At 42.2% G+C, this 27278-nt stretch overlaps 1 protein-coding gene across 1 annotated transcript; it reads left to right on the top strand.

The window, feature by feature from the left end:
• LOC115464486 (vomeronasal type-2 receptor 26-like) lies at window positions 1-27278 on the top strand. Its single transcript, XM_030194858.1, has 6 exons — window positions 1-822; window positions 2401-2628; window positions 3554-3680; window positions 5585-6496; window positions 8598-8634; window positions 26969-27278. Exons 1-6 carry the CDS (start codon window positions 1-3, stop codon window positions 27276-27278), a joined length of 2436 nt encoding a protein of 811 aa, XP_030050718.1.

The raw sequence follows: 27278 nt of genomic DNA, 5'->3' as shown, positions 1-27278 counted from the left end.
ATGGTGATGAATTCAATCTTTTATTTTCAACAGATAAGTTACATCTCAGGGAATCTTGTCATGAGCGACACAGTTAAGTTTCCTTATTTTTACCGGACTGTCCCTAATGAGCTGCACCTCTGTGCTGGCATAGTCAAACTGTTGAAGCATTTTGGCTGGAACTGGGTCGGTGTCATTGCAGCTGATGATGAAAACAGCATGAGGGCTGTGCAGATCCTGAGAGAAGGGATTGAGCAGAGTGGAGGTTGCATTGAATTCATAGAAACCGTCCATGAGTCCAGTGCACTCATGATTCAAAATATAACTAATATTTACAACACCATCATTACATCTTCAGCTAAAGTGATTATTTTGTATTGTAATAGAGACTTCACAGATTTTATAAGATATACACCCATTTGGCAAGTACCAGGAAAGGTCTGGATCATAACAGCTGAATGGTTATTTGTCTTTCCCTCAAACAATGTCGATAGGAAAAACACCTTTGCTTTCACTGTGGGAAAGAGGACTATTCCAAGCTTTCACAAATTTGTCCGTGAGGTGAATCCTGCTCTGTTTTCAAGTGATGCATTCATAGAGTCATGGTGGAAGGACCTGTGTAACAACAAGTGCCCTAAGAGCATCCAAAGATCCTGCAGCAGTGATGAAACATCTGACTACATCTTACACTGTGACACTGTAATCCTTGGAAGCAGTTATAATGTGTACAATGCTGTGTATGGTCTGGCACATGCACTGCATGGCATGATCACTTCTGGTTCTAGAAATAGCATCCTTTTAAGTGGAGAAAGTGAGAACATTTTGGATTTTTCACCATGGAAGGTAATATCCTTTGATGGAGCAATGTTATTTTCAGAAACAAGTGATAGTCTTTAATTGCAGAATGCAGTGAAGTCTGTATAGTCACACAGATGCTTCCTGCTCACCGTCAGAGATGTGCACCAATTTCAAATCTACAAATGGATTGTAAAGCATATATATAAAATGATGAGAGTAGAATTAATTGCACAGATGTCAGACCTTTATTTATAAATTACTTCCACAGTGGGTACATTTTTTTCCAATTTGTCAATACATCTGCCCTTATCATCTGTCTCTGCGTTCAATGAGCTTTCTTTTTTTGATCATATACTCTCCTCTGCTGCTTTTAGGTGACTTCATCCTGCCCTGTCTGACTCTGCATCATCTTTCTTGGGTTTAACCTCTGCTGCTAATCTTACCCAACATGTTTCTTTTCCTGTCCACTCTGTTGGCAATGTAAGCTACCTAACCATAAAGTTCAAGTTGGTGAGGTTTCCTTCTCTGGTCCCCTTCTCTCTGTTCCCTGGTCTAATCACCTGCTTATTTCCTTTTCTCTCTCTTTTCCAGTGCCTCCACCCACACCCCTCACTTCCCTTGCCTGTGTTCCCTGGTCTGATTCCTCTTCTCGCTCTGTTCCTGCGCCTCCACCCTCACCCCCCTCCCCCCACACACTTCTTGCCCTCCCAGTCATGCCCCAACAGACTCAGCTTTCAATCTTTTTTGTGATAATCTCAATCAGCTCTCCCCACTTCACCTTCTCTCGGCTCAGGTGACTTGTTTAAATTCCTTGCTTCAGCATCTCCTTGATAGTTGCATGGAAATCCCCCAGCCTTGTATCTGACATTTACTCATACACCAACTTGGTTTCTTAAAACTCTATAAGTTCTGAGTCAAACAGAGATTCAAGTTGACCAATAAAACAGAGGTTGTTCCTGCACAACTTTTACTCCAAATTATCTATCTTGTCATCAAAGATAAATGTTTCTGCTTGAGAGCCAGCTGGGCTTGGGTCCGTGACAAGGCCTCTGCCATGGTGGAAGTATGTTTCTCTATCTTCTGCATGCAGTGCCTTATCTCAGGCCATGCCATTCAGTTGTGCGATTACCTTTTGAAATGGCTATCCAGAGCCACAACTACTGCAGAGGAAAATATTTGAATAAGCGTGCCATCATCCAAGTCCACCATCTTGCAGTCTGCGGATTAGGGCTTCTCTTTCACTTTTCCTTTTGATTTAGCCATCATTACCATTAGCTGTCATAATTTTTGCTGCTTAGCTATGCGGGTGCTGGCATAACTGCTGGTTCCACCACTTTAAACATGCGTGGTCAGAGCTGATATTCAAATAGCTATGCCTGGTTTAGTGCCACTGACTATCAGGGCTAGTAAGCCACAGGGCTTTTTATATAGCTATAAATATAGGTAGAGATAGATAGGTAGATAACCATGTACATGCAGCTGGAATAATTATCCAGATAACATCCATTACATCATGTTGCTTTGAAATTAAAGTCCATCCCTAAAATGAAATTATATGTGTTTGATATTATGAATGTATTCCTGCAGTGAGTTCATTAATAAAAATGTTTTGCTTCCCATTAGCTTCATCATTGTCTGAAGAAGCTTCGTTTTAACAATGTTTTGGGTGAAGAAATCTTTTTTGATGAGCATGGTGATCTCACCATTGGATATGATATTATAAGCACAGTATTTCTACCTGATGGGACACGGAGTAATGACATTGTTGGAAGCTATAATCCTTATGCTCCACCAGAGAAGAGCTTTACCATCAATGAGAAGACAATTGTGTGGGAGGACTTGTTCAGCCAGGTCAGATGTAAAATGGAAACCAGTGAACCATGCACATATCATGCTTGTTTTTATAAAACATATAAGACTACCAAATCTGATCACTGTTCCTTATAAGCTCAGTAGGAGTCCTCTAACTGTACTACTGCCAGTGGGTGGTGAGGGCTTCAAGATCACCAGGCAGACATGTGAATGGACACACATTGATGATGTGTTCTATTGCTTGGTAGATGCCATAGGGGCCTTGTGGATCACCTCTGAAGACCCAGTGCAATTCTTTGAATGCTTACTGACTACAGGCTGACTGAAATTGGTATAGCCATGACCACAAATGACTTTTAAAGTTGCCAGTTTGCCTTTGTGGTCAGCCATATCTTGCACCTCAGACTGCTTACAGTCAGGTATGGGCTGGAAGGTAAAGCCAGACTGAATTTCTCAACAGAAGGTGTCTTGCAAGGGTGTTGTAAATGTCATGGTGAAGTGGAAGCTCTGAGATTTTTTTTGGATCTGAGCGAGCAAACTAGCTGGGGTGCTCCATTGACGAATGTCTGATGTTGCAATATTAATCATCATTGTTAGTAAATGAGTATCAGTGGGTCATAGAGGGCCACTAATGATCCATATAGTACAATTCAGCATTATGTCTTCCAAATGTACATATGCAGATTGGGCCAAGTACTGATTAAGTTCTATGTTACACTGTATAAACCTCACTAACTTGAACTTTATGGTTACGAATAACAAAATTAATTAAATTCAATTATATTTTATCTTCCATTCAAAATATAGTGGTCATACCTCATTCCCATATTCTCCTGAGTAGCTTGGTAATGAAACAAAAAAACGTAAAAGGCTAGAACCACCTCACGTTTACAAATAAACTGCATCTGAAAAGTCATATTCCAGTGTTATCACAACTTTCTACGATTATTTTCTCAATCCTCAGGCACCTCCTCAGTCCAGATGCAGCCCGAGTTGCCTTCCTGGGTTCAGGAAATTAACCAGGGAAGGCAAGTCCATTTGCTGTTATGACTGTATTCGCTGTTCAGAAGGCAAGATCTCCAACCAAACTGGTGAGCGATGAATGAGACATGCCCTTGGGCACTGGTTATTCATCATTGAGCCCATATCCAGCCTTTGCAGTCAGCATTCTAAAAATACTAACGGGTATGGCTATTAAAAAAAAAAATCAAGGTATTGATCACCAATATCCAGATAAATTTAGTACTCACATAAATATGTTTTATATAAACTATCGGTCCAATATTCAGTGTGGGGTGCTGGGTGTCTTTGGGGCACAGAATAGGCATATTCTGTGCTAATCAGCGCAGATATATTCCATGCAGCAACTGATTAGCGCTTGATTAGCAGGGAACCCTAACTGCCTTGGTAATAGGTGTTGGTAAGTGTTCCCACACTAATGGTGAAATTTTAGAGTAAGCTCAGCTGCTTTATGGGAGCATTTGAATTTGAAGATATGGGGCACACAGAATTGATATGATGGAACAATTATATAGTTCTCAGTGTTTAGTGGTATTGTTACTCTTGACTTCTATTGATATCAGTCAGAACTTTAGAACACATGGAGGGGCATAATCGAAGGGGACGTCCAAGTTTTGCTGAGGACGTCCTCGCAAAACGTTCCAGTGGAGGGGGCGGGGAAACCCGTATTATCGAAGCAAGATGGACGTCCATCTTTCGTTTCGATAATACGATCGGGGATGCCCAAATCTTGACATTTAGGTCGTCCTTAGAGTGGTCATCCTTAGACTTGGTCGTTTCTGATTTTCGGCGATAAAGGAAACTAAGGACGCCCATCTCAGAAACGATCAAATGCAAGCCCTTTTGATCGTGGGAGGAGCCAGCATTCATAGTGCACTGGTCCCCCTGACATGCCAAGACACCAACCAGGCATCTTCCAATTTGTGTTGAAAGATGGGCGTCCTTCTCTTTCGAAAATGAGCCTGCAAATGTTCTGTTTTGTGGGTAATCAAGGATTTTTGTCCAAATGTGCAAACATAAGAACATAAGAGTTGCCCCAATGAGTTTGACCATAGGTCCATCTAACTTGGTATCCTCTTTCCAACAGTTGTCAATCCAAGTCACAAATACATAGCAGAATCTCAAAAAGTAGATACTCCATGTCCCTTTTTTTTCCAGGAATAAGCTTTGGCTTTCCCCAGATCTACCTTAATAATGGTTTAAGAATGTTTCCTCCAGGAATTTGTTTAAACTTTTTCATAATGCAGCTAACTACTGTACGTCTGTCCCTTGCCCTTTGGGAGGGAAAGACACTTCAGCCTTGGAGATACACTCCTTGGCTAGTATAAGAGAGACAATCAGACTTGGATAAGCAGCAACCAAGTAAAATCTTTACTGGTAATTCTCTTAGTCAGTACAAAAGTGATTGTTCCCTCTGGAGCATTTTTGTCACACAGCCAGCAAGACATTCAGACTGAGTTACAAGGCTGCTCAGTTTGGCTTTCTCATTCTGTACTTATATACTGTTATAAATTTCATTTCTTCTAAAACATACAATTCCTCTTGTTCTTACTTATTGTACATAAAAGGATATTTTCTATTTTTTTAATTATACATAAAAGGTTATTTCCTTTATTCTTACTAGCCTCTCCTATCCAAGTATATTTGAAAGAGTAAACAAACTTTTTATGTTTACCTGTTCATACAGACCTCTGGCAAATCTCCCCTCTGCTCCATGCTGAAGAGCCCTAACTTCTTTAGCCTTTCCTAATATGAAATTTGATCTATCCTTTTAATCAAACTTCTTTGTATCTTTTATATTAATGCTATGCAACTACACGAATACTATACAATATTTGAGGTGTGGTTGAAAAAGGTTTGGCTGATAGGGGGTAAGTTTATAAAAGGACACTAATATTTAGGTGCCTAGAAGATGCCTGGGAGGAGTCCTGCAACAGATGCTATGAGATAATACAACATTATTTTTCATTCTCAGATATGGCTACCTGTATAACATGCCCAGAGGACCAATGGCCTAATCAGAAGAGAGATGCCTGCATCCCAAAAGTAATAACCTTCCTGTCCTATGAAGAGCCTTTGGGGTTAACTTTGACTTTCATCATAATTTTCCTCTTTCTCATCACTGCTGTTATTCTGGGAATCTTCATTTACTACCAAGACACTCCCATAGTGAAAGCCAACAACCGAGACCTCAGTTACATTCTCCTCATCTCACTCATGCTCTGCTTCCTCTGTTCTTTGATATTCATTGGTCGTCCTAAAAAGGTGACTTGTATTCTCCGACAGATTGTCTTTGGGATCACGTTTTCCATTTCACTCTCCTCTGTATTAGCAAAAACCATTACTGTGGTCATGGCCTTCCAAGCCACCAAACCTGGGAACAAGCTCCGGAAATGGATGGGTTTCAGGTTCTCAAACTCTATAGTCCTTTCCTGTTCCCTTCTTCAGGCTCTTCTCTGTCTCATCTGGTTGTGTACTGCTCCTCCCTTCCCATATCTTAATATGAGATCTGAAACTGGAACAATTCTAATTGAATGTAACGAAGGGTCAATAGTTGCATTTTACTGTGTTCTGGGATATCTAGGATTTTTGGCTGGTATCAGCTTCATCATAGCTTTCATAGCAAGAAATCTACCTGACAGTTTCAATGAGGCCAAGTACATCACCTTCAGCATGCTAGTGTTCTGCAGTGTCTGGATCTCCTTCCTCCCAGCGTATCTGAGCACAAAGGGCAAGTACGTGGTAGCAGTGGAGATATTTGCTATCCTGGCTTCAAGTGCTGGACTTCTGGGCTGTATCTTTCTCCCTAAGTGCTTCATTATTCTGCTGAGGCCTGAAAGGAACAGTAGAAAATTCCTAACTAAAAACTGGAATGATTACAATTTGTGCAAGTGATAGATTAATTTATTATTGTTATCATTTGTTGGGCAAATCCAAAGTGACTTATCTGTGTTTGTTTTTGCAGAAGCTGCATCACTGGTCAAGGCCATCCTACAGTTCACATATTTTTCTTTTTTATTATTTTAGCTAAAATAAGATGTTATTCACAATTTGAACATAAAATTTAAATAAATATAACAGTGAATAACAATTTTGTCATTGATACTTTGTTGGATTAAACCTTATACATGTGAGTAGCTTTTCAGAGTCTTCCTGCATTGATTGTATTAATGGGAAACAGTAGTAACATTTGAGGGCTACTTACAAAGCTGTGTTAGCTATTAACATAAAAATTAACACGGTGGCCTAACGCACGCCTGCCGAGTGCCAAAAGGGTCCTACTGCATCCCACAGTATTTTTTTGAGGCAGACTGTCTGTTCTATAAGTTTTGTCAGAAAAGGGATGTTAGACACTTTGTCCTTGTCAGTAGGGGGCACAAGACAGACCTTTTAGTGCCATTGGCAGTTGCCCTTTCACAGCAGTAAACAACTGTGGCTCTTTCAAAAAGGCCTCTGATGCCAGCTGTAAGGATGTTGGCTGTAAGTCATGCAAGGTTTTATGAAAGCCTCCTCTGTTTTCGGGTTGAATGAATCCCAGATAGTTTTACACAGTGGGGACAAGGATGTGTCCCTTTTTTTTTCCTGGTGGTAAATTTGATGGAACTGCCTATGGGACCTGATGGAGACCTTTAATTTTGCTGGACAGTTGTGATTAGGAAGGCTGCTTATGTTGCATGGAACTTCACCCTTTGTAGGAAAGAAATTGAATTGCTGTGGGTTCTGGACTCCTCAACTGTCCCGTGGCACTACTATGTCATAAAAGTGTCACAATAGAAAGGGTTTGATAATGAAGATTCTAATCATAAATAGACTGAAGAACATTTTACAAGCAATCACACTAAAAATTGTATTTTGAATGTATTACTATTTAATAATACCTAAATGTAGGGATCATAAGTTAACTGCTTTGTTTGTACCCACCCACCCACCCACAGAAAGACAGTATATCAATTCCATCTCCACCTTCTTATTATTATAAGTGTCCTAACAGAAGAATATGAAATCAAGAAACATTACAAAAAATGGATGGCTCGATTGTTGAATCTTAAGAAGTAATAGTATTTCATAGGTATTGCAGTGGGACGGGGTAACCAGTGTCCCTTTGAGTAAAGACCTAACATGCTCATACTTTTTTACTCATGTGATAAGTCTGCCATATTTTGAGTTAGTTAAAGATGTTAGATGTTGGAAGTTTTGATACCTTGATAAAAGGCATTGCAGGAATCTAAATTACTAATGACTAAAGCATGGACTAATATCTGAAGAGCAAGCTGATGAAATGAATGTCAAATCGAATGGATCAATTTAAATGTATAGAAACAAAGTTTAACAACAGATTAAATCAACGCCTTAATATTAAGTTTTATCATCTGATGTAGTGTAGTGGACTTCCCTGAATTTCAGTAAAAATGTGTGAGATCAGATTTTCTGTAGTTGTAGTCGTGTCCTAGTTCTGAGCTCACACCACTGAAATTGAGAGCCTTACAGGTCACTAACCTCGCCTTCCACCCCTAAGAAGTGAAAGAGGAAAAGAAACTAAAATTGAATTTACCCTGATGTTGGAAGGAAACAGTCCTACTAATGAAGATTAATAAAATTTGAATTTATTTGCTAATAAAAACATATATATAAATCTAAGAATTGTCAAATAATTTTTATAGCTTAACCTATACCATTTGAAGTACATGCATTTTTTTTTTAACATTTCATAAACAAATATCCTTTTAACCCTTTGTCACTCTTTCTGTTTCAGAATTCTCTTCCAATATCAACACCATGAAAGAAATTCAGATAAGTACATATATACCATTATCCCTTACTTTTCAATGTATCCCTTTATATGACCACAGGAGTCCAAGTGCTTAATGTGTTTTCACCCAATGCCTTAAAAAAATCAGTTTTTTCCCTCTCTATCCTCTCTTTCCCATTTTTATGTGGGTGTGGCTATTTCTATTAGGAATTTGATTCTTTGTGTTTTTCTCTTACAGGTTCGTCTAGAGTTTTCACTCCCGGGAGACTTTCCAGGTAAGTTTGTATTTTTTTTCTTCCTCGCACTATTTAACCCAGTTCACTTAGCTGACAGGTGTTGCCGCAGTTCACAGAAATCTTTCTTGTGTCGGGGCCCTTGTCGGTTTCTGATCATCTGCCGGTCCCATCTGGTCGAAGGTTCCTCCTAAACCTCACGCTTAAGCAACTTAAAGTAGGCAAAACCCTGTCTTCCCTGCTTTTCACTGATAGGGCATATTAACAAATACTGTGGCCACCTACAACTAACAAAATAAAATTAACTATAACAATCCCTAACACTTCCAAGCCTAGCTATTTTGTTTTTATATCCCTATGCTATGTAAGAGAGTCTGACAGCCACTATGTATCACAGAATCATACAAGCTCTACACTAGCTCTCTCTCACACCGTTACTCTCACTCTCATTAAGACACTTTTATCACTCTCTCTCTCACACACATTTCTCTTTCCACAAAATTTCTCTCTGATTTTCCCACTCACAGCAGCACATCCACACGCTTTCACTGCCAGACACTCTCTTGAAAAATTTATTAACCTTTTCCTACAAACCACACCCCCACTCTTCCAGTACCCTCCTCACTGATAATTACCCTGAATCACTATAAGAACTTCCACTTTTATCCTAAAATCATCCCACTCTCACTCATATCCCTCACAGCACCACCTCTCACCTTGACCGTCAAACACACTCTGGCAACTGCCAGTGATTCTGTCCCCTAGGAAACCGGTCTTGGGCTTGGGATTCCATGTCTCCCCAGCCAATTATCAGCCCCTTTTAACATTCCAATTTCCACTGCTGACCAGCGGAATTCTGGCAAGCAGTGCAAAATCCCCATTTTAACCACATAGAAAATAATGGAAAAATATTAAAATTAAATAAAAACCCAATTAAATTTTAACCAAATTATTCCAAAACTTCACTACACACTAAACCTCTTATTCCCTACCTAATTGTAATTTCAAAATTTAACTTTAACCCTTTTAAATACACATCCCAATATGTCTTCACCAAAAACCCCTTTAAAATTCCCGAAATAATTTGAAACCCACACTAAAAGTTCCATCACCCTCCCCTCTACCTGCTACGGCGAATACAAAAATTTCCCACGTAATTAACCCCTTAAAACCCACACTACTCCAAAACACCCCCCCAAAATATTTAAATTTAAACTGTAACCCCCCCACAAAAATTGACAAAAATACTCCGATCACAAATATGCAAACAGAATTTAAATTCAACGTACCCCTGATTTTTAAAAAATAAAAAACCCAATTTACACATTTTAAAAATTAACGAATTAAAATTTTGGGTTTTAAAACCCCTTACCTTGTAGTAGAATTTCCGCACACCTGACGCCTGCCCTCGGTTCCGGTCCCGCTTGTTTTGGGCCGAAAACGGAGCCAAAGATAAAAACGGCCCCAAAAACCACCATTTTGCTGGAACTCCAATTAAAAATCAAGGCCCAGGCTTCTAGGCCTCACCGGAGCTCCAGACAAAATGTGAGCAGGCGCGCTCCTGATTCGCGCCCGCACGTTTTCCTCCACGCCGGCCGTCTTGTTGGATCCTCGGGATCTGCCCGTTCCCTCGTCAGCCCCCAAAACGGTGAACCGGAGCGCTGACATCTCCTCCTTCATCTGGCCCTGTTCCGGTCCCGGAAGCCTCTTCACTCCCGGAGACGTGCTTAATCGTCTCCGGGAGCCCCAAAAAACCAGCACACCCCCTGACAGCGTCTCCCTCGCAACTCACTCTTCCCCGAGAACTACAACGCTGTCTCCCGCAGCATCACCCCAGCGCTCCTCTCGCCCCGACGGCCCAGAAACCCGCACGTTCCTCCTACCCCCAACAACTTCTCCCCTTTTCCGAACGGGCCTAAAATCGGCCCCAGTAGCGCTGCTGGCCCCAATAGCATTACCCTCTGCAACGCTCCCCTCCAGAGCACCCAGAATTGGCGCCGAACCACCTCTTCACTCCCGGGGACTTGCCCAATCATCCCTGGGAGTCAGAAAAAACCCCGTGCTGCTTCCTGCAGTCCTCGGAAGGCCCCCAGGTAAGTATTTAATTTTATTTTTTTTCTTCTTTCTCTATGTTACAGTAACACCTAGTATTTTAAAGCTGTTACTTCCATGCTTTATTTTCCCATTAGTTCTAGATGTAATTTTGTGCGTACAGATGGATGAAGCAAAGCGTCCAGACCAGACCAGACCAGTCCAGAACCTAATGCTAATCCTATGTCCTTCTTGTACCAGATCATACTGATTAAGCTGTATTTTTTTCTCAATTGATTATTTGAATGACAAGGTTTCTCTTTTCTTGTGGCAGACTTGATTATTGACTGCATAGGTCAAAACCACCCAAAGCTTTGTCTTCTTTACCTGTGATAAGGTGTGTGTTATCACTGCTTTCTTAAACTGGGAGAAGTGAGCAGTATTTTATCACTGAATTGATTCTGTTTTGCAGTGTTTGGCTCCTGTGTGCTTGGAGTTCTAGAATTTTCTGCACATGGGGCTGGAACATTGGCGGGGAGAGGTATATAGAGTCTTCCAGAACACAATCCTTTAGTTATGTGGAGTATCTTGGTCAGACTTTTAGGCTTAGTGGTGATTAAATGGCAACATCAATAATTGGGAAGCAAAGCCAGTGCTGGGCAGACTTCTATGGTCTGTGCCCTGATCGTGGCTGGACAGATTTGGATGGGTTGGAGGAGAGTTTCAATGACAGGTTCAGTATCTGGAGAACAGTCTCTGCCTGAAAATGGCAAGGACAAATAAAGATCAAGTATCCATATGTAGTATAAACATAATACCTCATGCTATGAGTTTATCTTGTTGGGCAGACTGGATGGATCATACAGGACTTTATCTGCTATCATCTACTATGTTACTATGATACCCGAGTGAAGGTTGAGGGTGAGCATGTGAAATAACACAGACAGCAAAGGTATATAAATGAAAAACAAGTGTTGTATTAACTTAACCCTGAGGTCCGTTACAACACAGGGCCATGAACACAAGATAATATGTGTCTGTAGTTCAGTAAATTCAGTCTTAAGCAGGCCTTACAGGCTGGCAGGCCCAAAACACAGTCTGTGGCTGGTGGGGCTGCCAAATGCCAAATACAGCCTGTAAGTTCTTCTCGGTTCTTCTCTGAGTACCTGGTCTGGCTCCAGCTTGCAAGTCTCAAAACAGGAAAACAAAAAGTGGCTTACCTCAGCCAGGTCACAATCATTAAACATAAGCAGTAGCGGCATATGCTAGGGCTTCAGTTCTTCCTTCCCTAAACCTCTTTAAAAAGGAGTTGCTTATCTGTAATGGTAGTTCTCTGTGGACAGAAGATTTTTCAGCCACACAGCCAAAGTGATGCCACGGCTATGTCACTGATCTGGGTCTTTCACAGCTTAGAAAGTTCTCAAAGAGCTTTGTGCACATGTCCCCCACTTTCCACCACTGTAGTAACAATGTAAAAACTGTAACAGCTGTGGAGCACTCAATTCATTGACAAGCTAGCAATATCTTAGAAAGGGAGGGTGGGTTAGTGTGGCTGAGAGGTCTTCTGTCCATTGAAAACCACCGTTACAGGGTAGGAACTATTTTTTTTCTCTATGGATAGAAGACTCTTTCAGCTACACAGCTGGAGACTCCCAAGCTAAGAAATAAAAACATTAAGGTATCAGTCTTAAGTAGTATAGATAAAGCAATTCAAATATATGCGTAGTAAGACTGGTACCTGAGTATGGTGGTGGTGTAATGTTCTCGCTCACTCTGCGGTCGAGAAAACAGTATGACCAAAATGAAAAATCCTTCAGTGATGCAGCATCTAGATAATAATGCTGAGTGAAGGTATGCAGAGATGACCAAGTTGCTGTACGACAAGTCCAATAAAGGAGGAGTGTTGAAGATGAGCTTGAGTAGATGCCATAGCTCTTGTGAGTGGTAATATAAGGAATAGATAAATACCATATGATTTAGATTGAAGGTACCAAAAATGGATGCATGCAGAAATCCAGTTAGACAATGTTCTCTTTGTAACTGGTTTTGATGATAAAGGTCACGGATAGAAAGAAACAATTGTGAAGGTCTTGTGAAAGAAGAAGTGTGATGAAGATAAAAGTAAGAGCATGTTTACAATCTAGCATATGCAAACACTGATATCTGACAGAGTAATGAGGGGGAGGATAGAAAACTGGTAATGCCATCTGATTTATAGTTTATTAGTGCTTTCTATACTGCTTTAATGATTGGGCAGGACTACGCGGTGTACATTCTACAACACAGATGAGAAAAAGAAATGGAACTCCATTTTTTGATCGGAAAGTGCAGGCATTCACACAGTACTGAGACATGTATAATAGATTAGGGAAGGAATAGGAAGAGGGGGAATAAGATAATCATATAAAAGGGATGGGGAGAAAAGGATGGACACAGGATAGTAGGAAAACCTTAATTATCTGTAACTCTGAACGCTTGTATAAATAACCAGGTCTTGAGTTTGGATTTATTTATTTATTTATTTATTGCATTTGTATCCCACATTTTCCCACCTATTTGCGGGCTCAGTGTGGCTTACAAAAAGACTTGAATAATAGAAATACATTTGTTACGAATAGGTTATGGATTACATTGAACAGAGTTCAATGAAATGGAGATATCATTTTGGTAAGGAACTTGAGATGAGTTCGTAGAATTAACTTGTCTTGGAGTCTGAGTATAAGGAGGGTAGGATACTAATGCTTCAATCTGTCCAATTCTTCTAGATGAAGTCAAAGTGATAAGAAACAAGGTTTTCCAAGTTAGAAATTTCAAAGAAGTAGAATCCATTGGTTCAAAAAGTGGTTGGGTTAATATGTTGAGTACCAGATTGAGATCCCAAGTCACAGGAGGTGGGTGAATCGGTGGTAGAAGATTCATTAAGCCTCTGAAGAAATCTTTCACAATGGTATGGCTGAATAATGTAAGATCATCAAGAGTATCATGAAACACTGATAAAGCAGCTGTATGAACTCTAATAGAAGAGTGAAATAAACCAGAATTTGAGAGGTGAAGCAAATAATCCAAAACTGACAATATGGACGATGAAATTGGATTGATATGTTGCAGTTGACACCAATGAATATAGCAATACCATTTTGAGGCATAGGATTGACGAGTAGACTCTTTCCGTGCAGCAAGAAGTACATCTAGAACTTGTAGATAGAATACATCAGGTGTTAGATGAGAGGAAGAATTAGCCGAACTACTAAGTTCAGTGATTGTAGATTTGAATGTAAAAGTTGAACTTGATTTTGTGTTATAAGGTCTGGTATGCGAGGAAGAAATAGAGGAGGAGAACTCGCTAGATTGAGTAGCACTGGGTACCATGGTTGCCTAGTCCAATGAGGTGTGATAAGAATAATTTGAGCAGCTTCTGATCGTGCTTTTTGAATTGTCCTAACAATGATCGGTATTGGAGAGAATGCATACATGAGACTGTGGGACCACAAAATTTGAAAAGCATCTTGTGTGAGACTGTTCTGATTTGGTCACCTGGAGAAAAATTGCTGATATTTGTTCTGTGGGAACACAAAGAGGTCAATATCTGTTTGACCCCACTTTGCAAAAAGCTTTTGCGTAACTGTGGTCTTGAGAGACCATTCATGGGGTAGAAGTTTTCTGCTGAGTCTGGTAATGTGTTCAGATTGCCTGGAACATAAACTGCTCAGACATGTGACGAATTTCCAAATTAGAACTTCTTCCCTGCAGAGGGAGTATGAACCCATGTTTCCTTGTTTGTTCACATACTGTATGGCTAATTGATTTCCAAGTTGACTGCTTTAATTGCAGTATCTAGAGAAAGCTGAAATGAATGTGTCATACCCGGAACAAGCTTGTATGACAATGCGGTCGCAGCCTTGATCATGTTTCGGGAATTGTTTGTTCCAAGTGATGTTATTTTGTCTCACAGGTTCCAGTCATCTATATCCAAGATAATGAGTTGTTCAACATTTTCCAATGTATGTCGCTCACTGAAATTAAAAATGCCTAGTGTAAACCAGTGGCGTAGCCAGACAGCCAATTTTGGGTGGGCCTGAGCACAATGTGGGTGGGCACAAAATTTTCTCTCCCCCCCCTAGCCAAGCATCTGTTCCCTCTTTCTACCCTCCTCACCCTCATAACCTATTTCCCTATACCTTTACCTCCCACCACCAGCATCTTCCTGTTCCATCTCTCTCCCCTCCCCCATTGTCCAGCATTTTCCCTTTCTCTTCCCTACCATCCATTGTCTATCTTCTCTTCCTGGATCCATCTTCCCTCTTTCTACCCTCCCCCGCTTGTGCATCTCTCCTTTCCTTTCCTCTTCTCCACCTTCTTCATGTCCAACTTTTCTCCCTCTCCCTGCCTTGAGCCCCTGGTTTAACATCTCTCTCCCCTCCCCACCATCTCTCCATCCTTCCTTTCCCTCACCTCAATGCCATGTTCAACATTTCCCCTCTCATCTCTCCCTCCCTTCCACTTTCATGTCCAACACATTTTTTTCTCTCATGCCCTTTCCCTCCCTCTCCCCATCCCACCCATATCCAACCATTCTCCCTCTCTTTTCCCTTGCAGCATCTCTCCGTCCCTCCCCCTATCTGTCTCACTCCCTCATCCCAACAGTGCTCCTGTCTCTCCCTGACCCCCCCCCCCCAGCGCACACACACACACACACACACACAACAAACCTACCACCCGCCAGCATGCTGCAGGTTTTTTTCCCTCCCTTTCCCCAGACACCACTCACTGACATGCTGGCTGCAGGCCTTCTTTCCCTCGGGCCCTCCCTCCCTCCCCTTCGGGCAGCGCCGCAGTCTACCTGAACAGGAAAGCTGCACGGCACCGGGTCGTCCTGCCGCTACACTGCTGCCCTCCGCTCCGTTGTCATCATCTTTCTGGCACAGAGATCTTCTGCTGCTTATCTGCAGCGGATCCGCACGGTGCCAGGGCTGTATGCTGCTGCGACTGCTTCATCTGCGCTGGCCCCGCCTTCCGCCTCTTCAAGTAGGCGGGGCCAGCGCAGAGGAAGCAGTCGCAGCAGCATACAGCCCTGGCAGCGCACGGATCCGCTGCAGATAAGCAGCAGAAGATCTCTGTGCCAGAAAGATGATGACAACGGAGCGGAGGGCAGCAGCGTAGCGGCAGGATGATCCGGTGCCGTGCAGCTTTCCTGTTCAGGTAGACTGCAGCGCTGCCCGAAGGGGAGGGAGGGCCTGAGGGAAAGAAGGCCTGCAGCATGCACCATTGCTGGGTGGGCCTGAGGCCAAAGTGGGAGGGCCCCGGTCCACCCAGGCCCACCCGTGGCTACACCCCTGGTGTAAACAACTGAAGAATCCATGAAGTGAGAGTAAACTCCATTGGCCATGGAAGTCCAGTAATCTACAGTAATAGCAACATAAATAGCATCTGCTAAAATTTTGTACTATCTCAGTTTTTGGAAGATATTCAATGTTTTCTTTGAAATCATTCTTCTTGATGGACATTTGTAGGTATCATCTTACATTGTTAACATCAGTACATCATGCAGTCCTGTATCAGCGACAATACAATGTGATACCCGTAAGCGAGCCTTCTCTGTAGTAGCCCCCACACTCTGGAATGTACTCCCTGAAAGGATTTGCTTAACAGAAGACCATTTCTACTTCAGGAAGCAGGTGAAAGCTTGGGTCTTCAACCCAGGCCTTTAACGGAAGAAGCAAATGACACCGGCTGCACATACTATAACAGGACATGTTTATCCACTTCTACCCTAGCTAAGATAATATTTAAGCAACTTTCTTTAAACTAGTCCCTTAGTTTCTTACTCCTGTTACTCTCTCTATAAGTTCCATCTTTGCTTATACCGTACGCTGTCTATTAAAATGTTCTATTACATATTGCATTGTACTATTCCATACTTTGCATTATTGTTTGAATATTTTTACTGCTGTAATTGTCTATTGCTTATGTTTGACTTATTCTTGCTGAACACTGCCTTGAAAGGGGGATGGATCCTCCATCTGGATTGCCCTGCATCAGAAGGTTTGGGCAAAGAGGAAGATGGTAAGGGTTGTTTACTAGTAAGCAAACCAGATCTGCATGCCAAGGCCTTCAAGGCCAACCTGGAATGATCAGAACCACCAGACCTGGGTGTCAAAGGATCCTGTGAAGGACCCTCCCTATCGTGGGCCAAGGATGAAATACAGAGAAGGGCCAAGACTGAAGAAGTCAGTACAGGAAAGTAGGGGTGGACCAGGAAATGTCATTGAAACAACTTTATTCAGCACCAGATATGTACAGTGGTGGAAATAAGTATTTGATCCCTTGCTGATTTTGTAAGTTTGCCCACTGACAAAGACATGAGCAGCCCATAATTGAAGGGTAGGTTATTGGTAACAGTGAGAGATAGCACATCACAAATTAAATCCGGAAAATCACATTGTGGAAAGTATATGAATTTATTTGCATTCTGCAGAGGGAAATAAGTATTTAATCCCTCTGGCAAACAAGACCTAATACTTGGTGGCAAAACCCTTGTTGGCAAGCACAGCGGTCAGACGTCTTCTGTAGTTGATGATGAGGTTTGCACACATGTCAGGAGGAATTTTGGTCCACTCCTCTTTGCAGATCATCTCTAAATCATTAAGAGTTCTGGGCTGTCGCTTGGCAACTCGCAGCTTCAGCTCCCTCCATAAGTTTTCAATGGGATTAAGGTCTGGTGACTGGCTAGGCCACTCCATGACCCTAATGTGCTTCTTCCTGAGCCACTCCTTTGTTGCCTTGGCTGTATGTTTTGGGTCATTGTCGTGCTGGAAGACCCAGCCACGACCCATTTTTAAGGCCCTGGCAGAGGGAAGGAGGTTGTCACTCAGAATTGTACGGTACATGGCCCCATCCATTCTTCCATTGATGCGGTGAAGTAGTCCTGTGCCCTTAGCAGAGAAACACCCCCAAAACATAACATTTCCACCTCCATGCTTGACAGTGGGGACGGTGTTCTTTGGGTCATAGGCAGCATTTCTCTTCCTCCAAACACGGCGAGTTGAGTTCATGCCAAAGAGCTCAATTTTTGTCTCATCTGACCACAGCACCTTCTCCCAATCACTCTCGGCATCATCCAGGTGTTCACTGGCAAACTTCAGACGGGCCGTCACATGTGCCTTCCGGAGCAGGGGGACCTTGCGGGCACTGCAGGATTGCAATCCGTTATGTCGTAATGTGTTACCAATGGTTTTCGTGGTGACAGTGGTCCCAGCTGCCTTGAGATCATTGACAAGTTCCCCCCTTGTAGTTGTAGGCTGATTTCTAACCTTCCTCATGATCAAGGATACCCCACGAGGTGAGATTTTGCGTGGAGCCCCAGATCTTTGTCGATTGACAGTCATTTTGTACTTCTTCCATTTTCTTACTATGGCACCAACAGTTGTCTCCTTCTCGCCCAGCGTCTTACTGATGGTTTTGTAGCCCATTCCAGCCTTGTGCAGGTGTATGATCTTGTCCCTGACATCCTTAGACAGCTCCTTGCTCTTGGCCATTTTGTAGAGGTTAGAGTCTGACTGATTCACTGAGTCTGTGGACAGGTGTCTTTCATACAGGTGACCATTGCCGACTGCTGTCTGTCATGCAGGTAACGAGTTGATTTGGAGCATCTACCTGGTCTGTAGGGGCCAGATCTCTTACTGGTTGGTGGGGGATCAAATACTTATTTCCCTCTGCAGAATGCAAATAAATTCATATACTTTCCACAATGTGATTTTCCGGATTTAATTTGTGATGTGCTATCTCTCACTGTTACCAATAACCTACCCTTCAATTATGGGCTGCTCATGTCTTTGTCAGTGGGCAAACTTACAAAATCAGCAAGGGATCAAATACTTATTTCCACCACTGTATATGACCTGACATGGGGCTGTTTTTTAACGGAACAACCGTCTGCCTAAATATATAAATACATAGAAAGCATTACAATCATAAAACATTAAAATCATAAAACATCAATAAACATGCATACATAAAAACCATAAAAAAAGGACATAAATGACATATTAACAATCAGAGTATAAATAAGCAGAAGGAAGATGAAGACATCATCAGAAGAAATATATTGAAACAAACTACAACACATGTAAGAAATAAAAACAGGACTGATCTTGCGATTGAAAATCACAAAGTACAGGTGCAGAATGTAGAGTGAAATATACCTTGTAATGATAAAACCTGAATCAACAACAGGAAAAGAAACCAATATATAATCAGAAAAGAACATGGGACAAATGAAGGATATCAATTAAAATATTCAGTCTTAATAATCAGGAAAAAAAGGGTGGATGACAGAAAGCAGTAAAATGATTGTCTAATGAAAATACATATTGATAAAAGTGTATATATAGCCAAGAAGGACCAGGTATATAAGAATCATAGTCAACTTGTGAGTACACATCATACAGAGAAACATGATAAAACAATGTAATATCCTTATAAAGCATAAAAAATGTATGATAAAAGGGAGAGGGAGTGCAGAGCAAACAATAGGAAAAAAGTAAAAAACAAAAATATGAAAAAGTGCACTAAAATATCACTGAAATTGTGATACTAAGGGCCCTGTTTACTAAGGTGTGTTAGCCTTTTTAACACGCCTACAATTAGCACATGTGCTAACCATGTAGGCACCTATAGGAATATTGTAGATGTATATATGGTTAATGTGCATTAAAAATGCTAACACGCCTATAACGCACCTTAGTAAACAGGGCCCTAAAAATAAAACAACAATGCAAAATAAAAAAAAGTTGGTTAAAAAAGAGTAAAGATAAATCTGCCACAAAAACCATGTAGTTTCAGAGCTGTGCCTTCCTAAGGTGGTTATGACACAGTGGGGAGAAAATGTAGAACCACAGAATGCACTGAGTGAAAATGTCAGGGCTGTAGCTATGGGTGGGCCTGGATGGGCCCAGGCCCACCCAGTTTTGCTTCAGGCCCACCCAGAAGCAGAATCCCAATACCTCTGTGTCTTCCAAATCCTCACCCTCTCTCACCCCCGCCGCAGCGCTTGCATTTAATGCTGTCGGCACTGTCAGTGGCAGCACCTCACAGACGCGGCGTTCTGCTCCTGCAGCTCAAAGTCTCCCATCCCTGTGGCAGTGATTGCAATATGCTATTGGCGCTGCCTGACAGCAACTCACAGATGCGGCACCAACATCCTGCTCTGGGGCCTTCCCTTTGCCGCGCTGATGCAACTTCCTGTTTACGCAGGGCGGGGTGCGGCAGAGGGAAGGCCATGGAGCAGGATGTCTGCGCCACATCTGTGAGTTGCTGTCAGGCAGGGCCAATAGCAAAGTGCAAGTGCTGCTGCAGGGGTGGGAGACTGTGAGGTGCAGGAGCAGGACACCACATCTGTGGCAGCGCCAATTGCGTTAAATGCAAGCGCTACGGTGGGGGTAGGAGAGGGTGAAGAAGACAGTGGGGTGCTGGCCCTGCAAGGGGAAGGGGCTGATAGGAAGGGAGATGTGCTGGACTTGCGGGGGGGGGGGGGGTGAGGAAGACAGTGGGGTGCTGACCCTTCAAGGGGAGTGGGCTGAAGGGAGGGAAGAGGTGGTGGACTATTTGGTGGGGGGAGTGAGATAGACAGTGGGGTGCTGCCCTGCAAGGGGAGTGGGTTGAAGGGAAGGGAGAATTGCTGGACTTGTTGGGGGGGGGGTAAGGAAGATGGCCTTGGGAGGGGAGGGGTCTGAAAGGAAGATAAAAATGCTGGACTTGCGAGGGGCAGGGGGGTTGGAGGTAATTAAAGGGAGAGAGATACTGGACTTGCAGGGGGGAGGTTGGAGGGAAGGTGTGAGTTGCTGTATTTGCAGGGGGGTTGGAGAGAAGGGGAGAGGTGCTGTATATGCAGGGGGTTTGGAGGGATGGGGAGAGGTGCTGGATATGCAGGGGGGTTGGAGGAAAAGGGGAGATGTGCTGGATATGCAGAGGGTTGGTGAAGGGGAGAGGTGCTGGACATGTAGGGGGGCTGGATGAAAGGGAGAGAAGTGCTGGACATGCAGAGGGGGGGGGGGGCTGGAGGAGAGGTGTTGGATATGTAGGGGATGGCTGAAGGGAAAGGAGAGAGATGTGGACCTGCAAGGAGGGCTGGAGCAAAGAGAGAAAGGTGCTGGACCTATGGGAGGAGGTTAGAGGGAAGGGAGAGAGATGCTAGATAAGGGGATAAAGAAAGAGGGGGTCAAATGCTGAACTCACAGTGAGAGAAAGAGCCAGATACATAAGGGGAAGGAAAGAGAGAGGAAGAGAAGCTGGTTGGGGTGGGATCAGAGAGGAGAGGGTGTGGAGGAGGAGGGAGAAAGGGGACATAGGGAGGTGTATAGATACAGAAGGGAGATGATGATGGGCATTAGGTGGGAGTATAGGGACAGGGACACAAATGTGAGATGCTGTATGGGGATGTCATATGGGAACAGAGGGTCAATGCCTAACAAGGGGGGGGGGGGTATGGATTAAAGATACAATGATGGACACTGAAGAGAGAGGTATATGGATACAGAGGGGGGGGGGGATACCAGACAAGGGGGAGAATAGGAACACAGAAGGGATATGCTGGGCATGGGGTGCATAGGTGCACAGAGAAATGACGATGGATGATGGGATATGAACACAGGGGAGATACTGGACAAGGAAATATAGGAAAACAGAGATGGGAGATGGATGATGGACATGGAGAAAGAAGAAATGTCGAATAGACAGGAGACCCTGACAAGTGAGTTAAGAGAAGACAGAGGGAAGCAGAAACCAGTGACTGGGACCAATATGATGTGAAAAATAAAATGACCAGACAACAGAAAGGTAGAAAAATTATTTTATTTTCAATGTTGTGAATATAATATGTTGGATTTGGAATGTACATCTTGCCAGAGTTGATGTTAAACATGGCTGGGGTCCAGGACAGAAATCTAGGAAAGGACCCCAATGTCCATTACCAGTCTGTGCCTTCAGCTTCCAGCAGGTGGGCTTTCTCTGGCCAGGGAACAAGCACAATTGCCCTAGTTGCAACCCTTAACACCCATCTTTATATTTTGCACAGGAGGAAATGCCTTTCTTTCTTGTTTCTCTGGTGTTGTACTACATGCATGGTCTGGTTTCTTGGGATTTCTGTTTAATTTATATTTCTAGAGTTTGTGGTCACATATTCTGTATTTGGCATTTGTGTTCTTTGTGTGTGACTGAGGTATTCTGTTAGCATGACGTTTCTATGTAGCATTCTGTAATAATTTGGCTTGTTCAGCTTTCCTGATAAATGTGTTTGTATTTTAGGGCCCCACTATAATAGTTAAGGCACTTCCTTTTCATAGGTAGGATCCTTGTTTTTGGAAGTTAGTGTTGGCATGGTAGATTTGCTCTGGGTTCTGAGTGACTTTTGCTTTATAGATTTTTAAAATTAATTTATAATATGTCTGTTATTGAGATTACACTAGAAGCCAACATTTTTTTGTATGATGAGTTTTAAGGGGAATGCCCATGCTGTGCTCTGTATCCATTGTTGGTGGAGGGCCAGGAGGTTCTCTGGATGCAGAATGTGTTTGGCTTCAATACCATATGTATGTTGGAGGACCATGGCTCAATGGGGCTGAAGAGTGCAGTCTATTGTACTTCCCTTAGCTCTCAATTGGGCAGCCACTGAAGCCTGCAATGCAACCCTTATTGAAGTTATGGGGAGTGAGGTAGAGGTTGAGCATGGAGTGGGGTAGGGACTCTGACATGGGTACATCAAGTTGCTGTTTTTTCTCTTTCAAAAAAGTTATAGATAATGCTGAAAACTCAATGCCAAAAAGGAAAAATAAAAAGCAAAAACTAAAAAGAAAACATGGAACAAAAAAAAGGAGAAAATATAAAATTGAAATTGCCGATGTTGGAACAAAGTAGTGAAAAACATATTGATAAGAAAAAATACTCAGAAGCCACACTGCAAGCACTGGTTATGTGGAAAGATCACACAATGCACATCCAAGGCCTCAATAACACAACTTCTTTTAACTTTGAGCTCCTGTGCTCCAGTATCCCTCCACCCTGGCAACCATCTGGCCCCTATATGAACAGGGGATTCAATTTACTAGCAGAACTCCGGATCCCAGCACAGCTCTCCTAGAGTTGTGCTGGAGCTTCCATATGCCTTACCATGGCCTCCTGCACTAGGCCACTCTCAGCAGGCTCTTCTTCTGTGCATATACTCTAGGTCCAGTATTCCTGCTTTCTGATGTCTCAGGCCACCTCAACTAGACCCAGTTTTGTCTTTGGTGAATGCCTGTCTGTGTTTTGTGTGTGAAGAAGTCATTTAAAATTATTTTGTATATGGTAATAATGGTGGGTGGGAAGATCAGGGAAGGGGCAGGGAGGAGAAGGGATTGGGTGTGGGGGGGGGGGGGGGGGGGCAGCATGTCTATTACCGGCTCTGGTTGTGATTAAAGGAAAGAAAATTATCAGGGTGGTAAGTCTATTTCACCCTTTGCCTGGAATAGACTTCCTGAACTGATACGTCAGGCCCCATCCCTACCCATCTTCAAATCCTTGCTCAAAGCCCATCTTTTCAATTCTGCTTTTGGCACTTAACCTAACCATTACTCCTCTATTGAATACCACTTCCAATCTGTCTGTATTATGCATTTGCATACCTTAATTGTCTCTAGCTGTTTAGATCTATTAGTCTGTCCCTATGAACTATTGTGTAATCAGATGTACTATGCCGTCCTAATTTGATTGTCTCTGTTGTTATGTCCATTAGATTGTAAGCTCTTTTGAGCAGGGACTGTCTCTCTTCATGTTTGACTGTACAGCGCTGTGTAAGTCTGGTAGCACTTTAGAAATGTTGAGTAATAGTAGTAGTAGTTTTTCCACACACATTCTCCTAACACATGTTAAAAAATTCTTAATGTGTTTTTAAAAAAGCTTTTATTAACAGGAATGTGTGAAACTTGCCAAATCCATTTCCTGAATTAAGGGAAATAGTCTTTAAATGATCTGGAATTAAACATTTGAGTTCCCTAACTGTACAATACAATGACATCAACAGGGAGAAAATGCCAGTCTGAGAGTTTTCAAAGTGCTTGATATGCTGACACAGACTGTGTATGGTCTTCAGCAGCCATGGGATGGATTTCTGCTGCTCAGTTAGGTTACCTGAGAAAGAAAGTGGGAAATGTGGGGCATTAATGGGAACATGGAAGGGGCTAAGACAGAGGGGCAGAAACTGTACTGTAAGGAGGAAAGGATGGTGAATTCGAGGGATAGCCTCCCAGTGCAGATGAAAACAGCATCTGATTTTAAGAAAGCTTGGGACAAGTACATAGGATCTCTAAGAGAGTGAACGGGAGAGTAGATGGCATGGATGAGAAGACTGCTTAAGCCATATGGTCTTTATCTGCCTTCATTTTGTTATGCTTCCCTGACTTCAGTCAGCATGATATCTGCCTTAAATTAAGAGTTGACACTGGGGTGCAAGATGGTAATAATAGGGATCAGATGTGCTCTCCTATTCAAGGTGTTGGATTATCAAGGAAGGGACAGAATATACTACCCTGGAGAGATACTTTGTATCAGACTCACTCTAACTGGAATCTCAGATGTATCTAAAGCAGTATAGACACAATAACTGCAGAGTGGATGTGTTGTAATACATGTTACATAATGATACATAATGTGTTATCCTTAACTGTATTATAATGTGTTACAGTGTGGTCCACATGAACATTCCAATCAAATTTATATTTATCTCTAAGTCAATGAAGACAGAAGATTCATAAGGTTATATTTAAAAGATACAACCTATATTTCATGGTAAATGCAGATGTCAGGAGCAGATATCCCTTAAGGATGAACCTCCGAGCAGCAGGATCCAACAGAGACCACATGATGTCCTCACAGGTATTGGAGCTCAGTTAGAAATAGAGTGGTCACCTCACCATAAGGAGTACAATTTTGCTGTATTTCTTCATCCTTCTTGTGTGTAAATGCACAGGTCTACTTCACTGCAGTTTAATACTTAATGTTTTCTGCCCATCATTCAAATTAGATAGACCATCAGGAACCATACAGAATCCCACGCCATGCACAACTGTAACATTTGGAGTGAGAAGAGCGAACATTATCACAGTAGAAGCTGTTTCATAACGTTAAAGATGGAAGCTCATCTGGTTCTGATTGTGTTGTTGCTTTGTGACATCCTGTGGAAGACGACTGAGTGTCAGTGCACACTTGGAAACTACTTATCAATACAGCTACGACCAGGTTACCATAGGGATGGGGAAATTGTGATCGGGGGACTTGTAACTGTAGAAACCTTTTACCCATATCATCATCCATCCTTCACAACTGTTCCCTCATTTGAAGGACAAGCCTAGTAAGTAGCATCCTGGTTTAGATCCTATATGAGACGGGCTTGAGGGTTTTAATTTTGGTGGGTCACTGACATAAACTGTAAATATATTCCGATGACATTTTACTAATTCTCTCACATTAAGTCTTAGTATTTTCCCTTTGAAATATGTCCTGGGGAAGAATGACCTGCTAAGATTTTCATCTGCTTTATCTGAGAATATTTTCCCTTTTAAACCATTGTGAAAATACACAACTAGATGTGTTGTTGATCTCAAGCCCTCATACCTTTTGGGCAGGTAAAAATATATTGTTCCCTGGGTCCAATTTTTTTCAATGAACAGAGTGAAAAGTTTTATGACAGTTTTAAACCCTGGGTAAAAGTATTGTGAAAATTGACCTCCCCACATTTTTCCAAAGCACCTTTGCATTCTGGCATTGTATTGTATTGAATTACTTTAGATATCCACCATACTCTTCATGAAAGAACAAATTCAAATCTTTTTTTGAGGTTCTCCCCTTCTTAATTCCTTTGACATCCTGTTAATATTAGCTTTTCATTCCTTTGAAAATACTATTTGTTTGTACGTTATTGAAAGCACTTAAGTATCTGAAAACTCACATTTTATCTTCCTTTTGCTTTTCTTCTGTCGAGTGTGTCTTTAGCTCCTTCGGCCCCTCTGTCTGTGACTTATTCTTCAGACTATCCACCATTTTGACCACTTTGGTATGAATTACCTCCATCCTAATTCTCCTTTCATGCATAAATTTACTTCAGCTGAGGTAGCCACCCCCCAAGGTAGATATCTGATCTTTAGCACCCCTGGTCTTTCACTCCCACTGTATCACCACAGCCTTTTGCGGTTCCCTCTCTCTCCACTGCTATCTGGAAAACTTGTGACACCTGACAGGAAGGGAAATAAACATGCCCGATGCAGCAATCCTTGGTGCAGAATATTTTTCTATGTGAATTAGTAGTTTGCTTGTCATTATTTTACTGTATCAAGAGTAAAGTTCTGCACCTGCATTAGAGCATTTTGTGCTGAAGTTCAATGCAACAGTCTAATGTACAGATGATTATATCCGACGCTTGACAGCACATAACCAGTGAAACCTAAAAACACACAATCTGTGCAGTAAGATTTAGGAAAGTTATTCATGTGAACAGTGCTTTCAGGCACAGATGTAGTAACCTGAGGACTTTCTGTGAGTTGTCTGCCATAGTGCATGAAAGTCAACTATAGTTACCCATAAAAATACATTTGATAACAAACTTTTCCATGAAACTTTAAAATAGACACATTTGATGAGGTTTAGTGGTCTTATCTAACCTCACCTCCTCTTCCTTTTCCTCCTTGTTCTTAACTCTCTTCCCTCCCTTCCCCTTCCCTCCTCTCTCTCCCCTTCCTCTCTTTTCTTTCTCCTCGCACTCTGGGCCACATCTTCACCTTAGGCTGATATGAACTTCAACCAACATTTCAAGCTGTTCCATTATGGGTCTGGCCTCATTTTTGTTACTGTACATTGGGAATTTCCACATCTACTTCCAACCATGCTATCTCCCCTGATACCACTTCTTCACCCTACCTCTTTTGGCTCCTGAACAATCTTGGTGGGGAGTTTATATTATTGGTTCAGATGCATATGGATGGGCAGAGAAATAGTGGTGCTAAAGTCCAGTGATTATATGGGTCTGTGCATTTTGGTAGGATGTGCATTTACCTGCTGTGGCCTGAGGGCATGGCAGAAGAATAGAAAGAAATATGGGAGGAAGGAGAGAGAGGAAAGAAATGCAGTTAATTTCTGCTAAACCTGGAACATGCATGTTTTTGACTTTGTTGTCAGACTAATATGTAAAGATTGTAACAAACAATGCTTCTAACCCTAATCCTAAACCTTTTTCACTCTTGTCTACTACTAATATCTGTGGTTCTGTATCTTATAGTTTGATGCTAATTTCATATTTTAATTATATTTATTGTCCTTAAAGTCGTGTACCATTGAATTATTACAACTTCCTGGCCTTTGTGTCTGCGATGGAGGAGATTAACAACAGCTCGGAGCTCTTACCCAACCTCACACTGGGGTTCCACATTGAGAACCCTTTTGACAACTTTTTCTTAATGTATAGAGCTGCCATGAATATATTTTCAGGAATGGACACTGGGATCCCAAACTACAGCTGCAAAACATCTGGTCCACTGTTTGCTATTATTGAAAGTCTCCCACCTGAGCATTCGAGCCAGTTTTCCAGCCTGTCCGGTTTATACCACTATCCACAGGTCATGGATCATCCTTGA

This window comes from Microcaecilia unicolor, chromosome 3 (genome assembly GCF_901765095.1).
Source record: "Microcaecilia unicolor chromosome 3, aMicUni1.1, whole genome shotgun sequence".
NCBI classification, from domain to species: Eukaryota; Metazoa; Chordata; class Amphibia; order Gymnophiona; family Siphonopidae; genus Microcaecilia; species Microcaecilia unicolor.
The sequence above is the reverse complement of the archived record's forward strand: the minus strand, read 5'-3'. Positions and strand labels throughout refer to the sequence as shown.